The sequence below is a fragment of the Halyomorpha halys genome, unplaced genomic scaffold, assembly GCF_000696795.3.
Source record: "Halyomorpha halys isolate HHAL.00 unplaced genomic scaffold, Hhal_1.1 Scaffold149.1, whole genome shotgun sequence".
Lineage (NCBI taxonomy): Eukaryota > Metazoa > Arthropoda > Insecta > Hemiptera > Pentatomidae > Halyomorpha > Halyomorpha halys.
In genome coordinates, this window is record NW_027108625.1 from 1,397,906 (window position 1) to 1,408,927 (window position 11,022).

Below are 11,022 nucleotides of genomic sequence, written 5' to 3' on the forward strand. Positions count from 1 at the left end.
CATTGTGGTTTTTAGTTATAACAGCAAAAAATTAATGTATGTAAGATTAAGAATAATAATAAGTATTCTGCTGGTTTTATAGCAATGCGATATATTTATTAAATAAATCATTTCTCTTTCTTACACAGATTAAAAAAAATATATAATAGTTGAGATTTTTAAAAAAGCAAGGAATAATTTTAATTATTCTTACATTATATTTGATTTATAATAGGAGCACATCGTTCTAATATTGTAATAGTTAATTCGAAATGTTTTCCAGATGACTATAGAATTACAAAGGATAATTATGTTATTATACAAGAGTACAAATGATACATACACGGTCGGTTTATCGTGTGAGAGGGGGCTCTTGAGTATAAAAGGTTAGGGCTAGGAGGGTGGTAGCATCAGTACATTCCATTGTCTCAGGATGAGCAAGGTGAGTCTAGTATTATATATGTATGTATAGATCTTTAGTATACTCTTCATTTGTATGCTTAATGTTATATATACTTAAAAAATATGCAAAAAACGTATTATAATGAAATATATGATTAAAGTATAAAAAAAAAGAAAGAAATTATCTAAAAATGATAAAATTAATACTGGAAGATTGCTGACTGACCGTATGTATCAATGAATGGAATATGGTCCGGGTGCGGTCAAATAAAACTCAAATAGTAATAAATATTTTAATTGAGCCAACGTTTGCAGGGATTCGTCATGGCTAAAAAAGATACAAACACTTGACATAGTTACAAAGAAAAAAAAAACATTAGTGAAAAATAACAGGGGTATACAATGAAACGTAAAATTAAAGGTTATAAACAATAAATGAAAACGGTAATAGTAACAGAAAGATAAAAGATAAAATAAGAGAAGAAATATTAAAGAAAGTATAAATTAAGTGATGAGAAGGGAAAAGAATAAAATCAAATGAAATTAAAATAATAATAATAAAATAAATGATAAAATTAATAATTAGGTAGTGATTTATTTCTTAATCATATATCTCTTAATTTCTGAATTCAATCTCAGTATCAAAAAGTCCGTCTATATTCAGAATAGAAAGTAACCATGAATAATGATCAGAGTAATTTTAAAGAAAACATACCTACGTTGCAGGGCTTCGTCAGGGGGAAAAAAAAGATACCAACACTTAAATAGAGTAAAAATAAATGAGCAAAGTAAATTAAAAATTTTTAAAAAATGAATAAACAGTCTAAAACCTGTTATTCTTATTTTATTTTTATTATATTGTCCATTTATTTTTATTCAATTTAAGTGTTTTTATCTTTTTTAATCCTGATGAATTTCTGCAACGTTTCGGCTCATATTGAATAGTATTACGACTATTTGAGTTTTTTTTTTTTTTTACCACACTCAGACTACCTTTTATTAACAAAAAATTATTCAGATAAATTTATTATTTCTTTTATTTAGAACATTTAGAATAGGAATCATTTATTTATTATTTTTAAATAAATTATTTGTTTATTGATAAATAATTTGCTGATTCAAGTTTTTAAATCTAGAAAAAATCTCAGTAAATTTTAATGTGTTAGCTTCGTTGTTCATAGTTCATAATACTATTCCATTTTATGAAATAATTAAATGAGGTAATGACGTATTAATCATTCCACTATATAAATGTACAATCTGTTTTGAAATAATTTTTATTTTACCATAGGAATTTTAATCAAACATGAAGAATAATATATACTTAACAAATATTAACTGATAATTAAGAAAAAAAATACAGTATATGTAAAGGTTAGTGAAATCCTTTCTTTCCCCGAAAGTTATGACCGAGTACCAATTATAATCCAGTAATCTAGGTTATCTGGATTGCTAGGTTCATAACCCAGGCTCATAACCCATCAATTATGAATTTCTCCACGTTAATTATCTATAACAGCTGTAACTAGTTATGACTGAGTTAATTTTAAATTTTTTTTGTTAATTTTTAGAATATATGTATTCAGTCTAAACACTGAATTTTCGTATAGTATAATTTTTGTATAATATAGTAGCAGTTACTTCTTTGCTGTCAATGCACTCCAAGTATAAAAAACATAAAGCCAGCCAGCAAGCAATTGTGACTAATAGTGAATTCACAGGTGGCTAAAAGAATTATTACCCAAACATGTTATCACTTAATAAGACGACTTCACACTCGGGCCGAACGGCCAAAAAAAAGGAAAATATTCAATATTCTGATAACGGATTAACAGAGGTCTCATTCGACTCAGAATAATGAAATAAATCCAGTTCAACTATTTTATTAAAATTTTGAGTTTATATTTAAACTAAATAATGCTAATATAATAATTAAAAATTCTAGGAAGCTAACAAGACTGTAAAATTTTATAAATAACAAAATTAGGAATTCAAAGTTAAAGGTTGATCAAATTGGAAAGACATTTAAGATTTCAAATTCAAGGAAATAAGATTAACAGTTCCTTAGATACATCACTGATTTCCAGGTGATTTTCTTTGGTTCGGTTCTCTTGTTCGTGATAAAAGGATCCGAAGTCTCCAGTAGCTTGTGGAACACGTCTTCGTTGGTAGATATACGAGATATTTTCCGCGAGTTTCTGATCCTGAAAGTCTTGTAATCCTTATTTCTACTTTCTTGTGCCTCTTACGACAATATTCCGACTGGGAGAATCGACCTTTACACTATTTCAAGACCATGCAACAAAATCTCATGCACCGAGGATGGAATATAGTACCATGAATACTTCTCAATGATTATCTCTAATCTTTAATTTAACACATCTATTTTAAAAAGCGACCTACCACATCTCGGTGGAAGCTGGAGCTTTTTTTGTAATCATAGCTGTTCTCAATGCTTATTTAAAATTCGTAACTTATAAAGTTGTAAAGTGCTCTAATTTTTTTTTGTCCAGGGTGACTAATGTGTGGCTTAGTTGACTATCGTAGAGTAGGGGAAAATTTGATAATTTTTCTCTCCCTCCTTTACAATTATATATCACTCATTTAGAGTAGTGTGTAAGTTGGTCAAACAGTGGGCTTAAATTAATGGGGATACCCTTGAAACTAGGGGGGAAAAACATGCTGTTCCTAGATCCTGTAGTAATCACAAACAAGATAATCGAAATCAGAGCTTTCAAAAATCGATTTTTCCGCTCTGGAACCACTGTGCGCCGTGGTGACGTTATAAGGGCGCCACAAAATATTCAATTAAAAAATTCAGCAATTTTCTTTGAATTTCCAATTATCCAGTATGCTGACAAAATTCTATGAATTTTGCAACTTTCAAGTCTTTCATTCTTTTCTTTCCATTCCATTAATATTTTAACAATGTAAATCATCAATGAACTTTAATAAATTCTTTATGAATTTAATATTCATGTTTAATTTCTTTTTTTACTAACTTAGCCACATGGCGGTTGTCTAGTCTCAATATAGATATTACCGAAACAGTTGAAATTAGATCTTTGATTATCCTAAGGAAAATAGTAATTATCTGTTTTTAATTTTTCGCTGTTAAATAGATAATCGCTTTTAGAAAGAAAATGTTTCCAATTTTTCATGGAAGTCAGTCTGATGTATTAAGGGCCCCACGGAAAAAATCCGATTATTTAGGGAGCCGCAACCCGAAAAAGATTGGGAACCTCTGGTTTTAGCCCATAACTAATATTAAATTTTTTATTGAAAATTGAAGTAATCCTCTTCGGTTCTGATGATTGTAAAATAACTCTCGTTTTTATTCAAAATGGTCTAACAACCTGTTCGTTATAATTTAAAACCACATTCAACCTCAAAAACCATATTTATCAGTTTACCACTAGAAGTAAAATTACCTCTATTTCATCTATTATGCTTATATCACACGTAAACTTGAAATTACTTTGAACTTTACATTCTTTTAGTACATGAACTTTCACCGTAATACTCCTGTATTTACTTTCTATTCAAGTATTTCGACTTTATGGTTGCTTTACCGGAAATGATTTGTTATGAAAGAAGGGAAAGGAAGCGGTCTAGGAAAAGGCCATAGCATTATGGAGAACATTAATTTTATTTTGTATTGGAAGATTTGATGACTTAAAATTACAAGTGTACATAACTTTTTTTATCTACTGATACAATAAAAAAAACGAGTATATTTCTTACGTTTTTTATTACTTTGCTATCTTCAAACTGATATAAATGTATTGTACGTTTTATTTAGGTTGTAGATTTATTTTTAAGATAGAAAAAAAAGAAGATAGAAAATATTAACCTATTTTTAAATATCACTCATCCCTCCACCATCCTTTCTCTCTAAAAATTAATATAGTAATATGCAATATCAAAAATAAGTATAAATAGTTTCTTCACCAAATTTTAACTTAAAAAATTATTTTAAAAAATGAGAAAAGATTATATTCTATAAAATTCTTGTATTCAATCTTTTGACTTAAATAATGAAATAAAAAATCATCTTTTTCAAAAATGGTGAATGACGAAGTATAAAAAAAAAATCCTACACACAGTTAATATAGATATAGGTAATTAGTTTAATAAAAAAACCTGTGCTAGAGTAAACTAAAAAACATATATTAAACAAACAATCCCAGACAAAAATTTTATAATAAGAAACTATAAAAATAAATCGTTAATTATGGTGGGAGTGGTGGCATCCACAAGGTAGTGTACTATCCCACTGCTGCCGGCACTCTGTAAGCCAGAAATGACAATAAAAGAAATATTAGATGTTCTAAGAAATAAAATTTTAAATAATAATATTTTAGTGTACACAAAGGGTAAATATAATATTAAATACTATATATAACAATATAAACATTAATGTAATTATCAACAGGATTGCATTTAATTAAACATAAATATGTTTTCCAGGATCTCTGTAGTCCGTCTTCATTAATTTACTGTTTCAAATCGAATGTAGTTTCTATAGATAATTAATATATTATATTATATAAACTGTGTAGTTTGATGATATATTATTGAATCATCTTGATTAAGTTTATAATTTATTTAAATTGAACAAACTATCAAACATTTATGATAATTAATAGATAATTGACCGTATAATTTCAAATATGAAGAAGATGATCAGGGTTGCGGTCAAAAAGAACAATAATATTTAATAACCATTTATTATTATGTTTCGCCCCACTTTATAGGGCTTCATTGGGATTAGAAAAGATGAAAACAATTAAATGGGTGAACTGGACACTTTTGATTCACTGTCAAAGTCCGTAAGGCTATCATCTTGAACAGCGCTGAAGCCCTACAAAGTGGGGCGAAACGTCGCACAATAATTTGTCAACTGTTATTGTTCTCTGACCATCTTCTTTATACATTAAAAATTTAGTTCAAAACTAAGGTATCTAATGAAATTAAAAACAACTTATTAATTTTGGATTAAAGTTGAAATTAGATATTAGAATTATTGAAGAGGGTCAGGCATCTTTTGGTTGTGTGATTAAATTATTTCAGAGTCCAATTCAGGATGAACTTAACTATTTTTAGTTTACTCACAATTAGGCATTCACCGACCAGATTCGCATGGTTATGTGCTATTGTATATTTGAGTTTTGGAATACTGAATTTATTCTTACATTTTCTGTTAATAATAGTCTGTTAATAATAAACTAGCATTTATTTACATTGCCTTTCGTAAAGATCTTTAGTTATTAAAACCCAACTAGATTACAATGTGATGAGAGATAAGTTGTATTCAGTTGTATTTCAGATGCCACATTTTACGTATTTTCTAGTATATTACATAATAATGGACATTAATTAGTGAATTGGTTAATGGTGGACTTTACCTAAGCAAGATTTTTTATTATAAATTTTGATTCTTTAATACTTATAATTTACGTATTTATTAATAAAGCAAAGGTCAAAATTAATTACTTAAATACGTGAGATACACAAAGATATACTCTGACTCTATGTATATTTAATGTCCTCTATAAGTTTATATTATTGTTTTTTCAGCTCTGTCTACTACTTTTCTTCGGAGTGGTCTGTGCCAATGGGTATGGAAACTTCACTAGACAAGCGCGTGGAGCATGGGGTCAAAGGTAATGTGATTACATAATACATTGTTGATTATAAACATTTATTTCATAATATTAGATCTAGAAACTAATGTGATAATTTCGTTTATGTTTTCAGCTCGGGTGGAGGGTCTGCAACGAGCAATGTGCAAACCTATTTAGGTACAATAAGTTATCAAGGAGCAGGTGCAGCTAAAGGCGGTGGAGGAGGCGGTGGTTGGCATGCAATGATGGACGCTGGGCAATCCGGAGGAGGTGGTTATGGCGGAAGTGGAGGATGGCAAAGTGATAATAGTGGTGGTGATCAATGGAGTGGTAGCAACGGTGGAGGAGGATTTGGTAGTGATGGTCATACGTATGCTAGCTTTAGCAGCGAAGGTGCATCAGATTATGGAAGCAGTTCCGGAAACGCTATTGATAACAACGGATGGGATCAGCAACAAGGTGGTGGTTTTGGATCCTCTGGTGGACAACAATACGGAGGCGGCTCCGATCAAGGACACTCTGGAGGTAATGGTTGGGACCAGCAACAGGGTGGCGGTTCCGATCAAGGAATTGGCATTGGAAACGGATGGGATCAGCCACAAGGTGGTGGTTCTAATCATGGAAGTAGCGGTGGAAACGGATGGGATCAGCAACAAGGAGGTGGTTCCGGTGGGTATCACTACAGTGCTGGCACCGATCAATGGAGCAGTGGTGGAAATGGCTGGGATCAGCAACAGGGAGGTGGTTCCGGTGGAAATCACTACGGTAGTTCGGCTCAAGGGAGCTCCGGTGGAAATGGATGGGATCAACAGCAGGGAGGTGGTTCCAACTATGGAGGCAGTGGCGGAAGTGGGTGGGATCTGCAACAGGGAGGAGGTTCCAGTGGATATCACTATGGAGGTGGCTCCGATCAAGGTAGCAGTAGTGGAAACGGATGGGATCAACAACAAGGTGGCGGTTCTGATGGAAATCACTACGGAAGTGGCTCTGATCAAGGGAGCAGCGGTGGAAACGGATGGGATCAGCAACAAGGTGGAGGTTCCGGTGGATATCACTACGGAAGTGGCTCTGATCAAGGTAGCAGTGGAGGGAACGGATGGGATTCCCAACAGGGTGGTGGTAACTATGGAGGTGGTAGTCAAACAATTATCATCCAACAACCAAAGTTCCAGAAGACTATCAAAGCTATTCCTGTGTACAAGGCCCTCAAGGTGCCCGTACCGCATCCTGTCAGCAGCCCCTTTGTTGTTCCCTTTCCGGTGAAGGTTCCTGAACCATTCCCATTGGAAATACCAGTCCCGGTACCAATAGAAAAGATAGTACAAGTGGCAGTGGAGAAAAAGGTCCCGTTTCCAGTTGAAAAACCAGTTCCTGTCGAAGTCGTGAAGACTATTCGAGTTCCAGTTCCAAAACCAGTTCCCGTCCCGGTTCCTGTGTACAAGATAAAATATATCTACCACACCAAGAAGTCAAATGGATGGTGGAACTGATGGGATAAAATGAAAAAAAAAAATATTGTTAATATGTTTGTATTTTATACTTTTTGTAACCAATGTAAAGACTGATAATCAACATAATTGTGTGATACTATTTTTATACTTGTTAAAAATATATTGTTTACATGATATGTTTCTTATTTAATTCATGTGTTTTACTCTGTTGAGAGGAAAGGATGCACATAATGACTACAAATAGATTGGTATATATCAATCTTATACAACAAATATTCTATGACTCTGTCTGAATCATGGGTTCCAATTCAATTTCAAATGCATTACACCTCTCTATGAAAAATATACCGTAAAAAAGTATTTGAAAACAAGTAAAATTGAATTCTTATCAGATCCTTCAATAATAATACTAATTACACTACATTAATAGAATATCGGTTTGAGAGAGAGGGAGAGAGAGAGAAAGAATATGGTTCTTGATTAATTACAATTTTACAATAAGCCATGATGTTCTGAGACTACAGTGTCTCATTGAGCAATGCCAATCATTCAGATTTCTGGGTACAATATAAGTTTTATGAAAACAAGTACAAAAGATAAAAAATATTTCCAAACGTGTTAACTTCATAAAAAAAAGAGATAAAAAAGAATAGGCTAATGAAGTAATAAGAATGAAATGAAAATGTATGTCCTCTAAAAATATTAGGTACACAAAATTATATTATAATTACAAGTAAATTACAAAATAAAATACTTCTTTATCAAAATAACAAAATAAAATAAAATAAGATAGAGATTTAAAATAAAATATTTTGTGAAAAAATTATATTTACAAAATAACATTATTTTAAGTATAAATTAATTAAGAGAAAAAACTAAAATAAAAAAATGAATAATAATAAATAAATAAAAACATGTAACATTCTTCTTGAACCAAAATAAGATTTACCCAATGGGACTGTTGAATAAACAATGTAATATTGTTAAAAATTCGAAATTATTAAAAAATAATATTTTTCTAAAAGTGACAAAATAATATTATATAATTTAAAATCCTTATAAAACTACTGAATAAAAGAAAATGTATTTTTATATTTACAAATTAATTACCAAATAACATTTTTCCACAAAAATGAAACAGAGGAAAATTATGTAATTTAAAATATTTATAAGAAAAATTGACTTTATATCTAAAGTAAATCCACACCAGCAAGATCATTGGTAAATAAGATTAGTTTTCATTTATCCATTAATTGTTTATAATATATATTTTTAAAACCCGTGTGAGATTATATTATTTAAATTTTTTGGGGGATTTCCTGCCATAAACGAATTCTGCTAGTTAAAATGATTTACTATATCGAGATGTTCGATATACTGGAATGTGTAGTTGACTTTCATGTTTTTTTAATTATACGATTTTGAGGAGGAATTTGCTTTTCAAAGAGATCGTAGAGGTAATTGGGAGTTTTATCTTTAAAAAGTTGGTACAGGAAACTACCCAGCATGTATTTTCTCCTGTCAAGGAGTTTGAGCCAGCAGAGTTCTCCAAAAAACGTCGTTACATGCTCATGAACAGGGACATCTAAAATGAACCTAACACATGCATTAAATGCCCTCTGAAGAATTGATATGTCTTTGCCCTGCATATCTGTAAATAATACACTACAGTAATAGATGTGTGGTATTATTAATGTCTCAACGAGATGTTTTCGTACAAACATAGTCAAGCATTCTCTATTCCTACGTAACTCCCTCAAATTTCTTAAACATTTTCGAAATGTACTGATTGCATGGTCTTGCCAATCAAGTGATGAAGAGAATGTTCCACCCACGAGCACTAAAGTTTGTGAGAATATTCAATGGGTATATCATTTAAATGAATTTTTGAGTAATTTCCTAGGACTAACGGTTTTACATAAAATTTGCTACCGAAAACTATTGCTTTTGTCCTTGATGGGTTCAACGTAAGTTTTAGGTTTACTGATCAGACAAAGATTTCTCTTACATCTTGATTTATTTATTCTATGTTTTCATTAAAATTATCAGGACTCGATGACATATAAATGATAATATCATCGGCGTATCTGTAATATTTTCATGATTTAAGTATCGGTGAGATATCCGATACGTATAAAAGAAAGAGTAACGGTCCCAGGACTGAGCCTTGAGGGACACCCGAAACTATTGTTATAAATTCAGAAATGAATCCATCACGGCTTGAGTTCTATTTTTAAGATTCAAACCAGAGTACTGCACTGTGAGAAAATTTAAACTTGTTTCTTAGGATTTGCAATAAAATGGTATGGTCTACTAGGTCAAACGACTTTTTAAAATCAAAAGATACCAAAATTTGTACTTGTCTATCCATCGCGAGCCTAATGTCCTCAGTCAACCTTAGTAATGTTGTTTGAGTACTATGCCTATGCCAGACTGGTATTTATCGAAGAGATCATTAGAATTTAAAAACTGTACTGTTTGGTCATACACAATGCGTTCGAGAACCTTGGACAAAGAACATAATTTTGCAATGGGTTCAATATTAGTAGGAATTCAATTTTTAGAAAGGGGAGTAATCAAAACCGTTTTCCAAAGGGATGGGAAACATGAAGATTGTAAATATAAATCGAAAATATTCAAGAGAGTAGGAATTATATGTGGAAGGAATAATTTGACACATTTTAATGGTAGATTATCAATCCCATAAGAGTGCATATTCGATTTATAAAAGTTTTTAAGAAATCATCAGGACTGAACTCATTTCAAATGGTAAGCGTACCTGAAGAAGAAGAGAAATGTTTCGACAAAGGGTTTACAAAAAATTGATTCAGTTCGGATTTCGAGACAGCTAATGGTGAAACTTCCCGATTTTTAATTTGATCAAGAGTACAAATCTTTAACCAAAGTTTTTGTGGTTCCGTACACGAAGTCAGATTATCCAAATAATATATTTGTTTATTTTTTCGAATGATTGAATAGAGATTTTATAACTTCTTCTAAGACAATTTCTAATGTTAATGAAGTTTTTTATTTCAGGTGTAAGCCAGGATGAGGTTTTTTTTTTCAAATGGTAGTCTTATAAGGGACATGTTTATTTAACAAAGAGTTTTAAATCAACCATTTCAAACCGATTATCAATATTATCCGATTCATTAATTACTTTCCAACTGACAACATTGAGTTCATCGTTAAATTTATCCTGATTAAAATCACGGAAAGTTACTGTCCTAGATTTTTTAGATTCTGAGACTCGATAAAAAGAAAAATAATATCGTGTTGCAAAAAGAAACCGATAATTGTCCTGATGTGACGACTTCATTCAAATTTAGTAGATAATCTAACATAATATCAAGCCAGTTAATAATAATAATATCAGTTGTTTGAGAATGATAAGTGGGGTAAAATTTTACTAAAGATAAAAAAATTATATATTATTTAATAACTTTGATTCATAGGAGTTTTTTTTAAAGTCTATCTCTCTTTTTCATCGCACGCACACAAGTTTACCCCTCCCTCCACCTGTGAGATCTCTCGTATTCGATATATTTCCTTCTTCTCTTTTA

At 30.9% G+C, this 11,022-nt stretch overlaps 1 protein-coding gene across 4 annotated transcripts in view; it reads left to right on the top strand.

The window, feature by feature from the left end:
- Nucleotides 1-8,065, top strand: part of LOC106678609 (uncharacterized) — a 131,606-nt gene extending 123,541 nt beyond the window's left edge. For 2 of the 4 annotated variants that reach the window (XM_067046925.1, XM_067046926.1), the window contains exons 2-3: nt 5,962-6,047; nt 6,142-8,065. In XM_067046925.1, coding sequence (XP_066903026.1) covers nt 6,251-7,498 — 1,248 coding nt within the window. In that variant the 5' untranslated portion in view covers nt 5,962-6,047; nt 6,142-6,250 and the 3' untranslated portion in view covers nt 7,499-8,065. Of the gene's footprint in view, nt 1-262; nt 422-5,961; nt 6,048-6,141 lie in introns of all 4 variants that reach the window. The other 2 variants (XM_067046924.1, XM_014417209.2) reach the window with 2 other exon arrangements.
- The last annotated feature ends 2,957 nt before the right edge of the window (nt 8,066-11,022 follow it).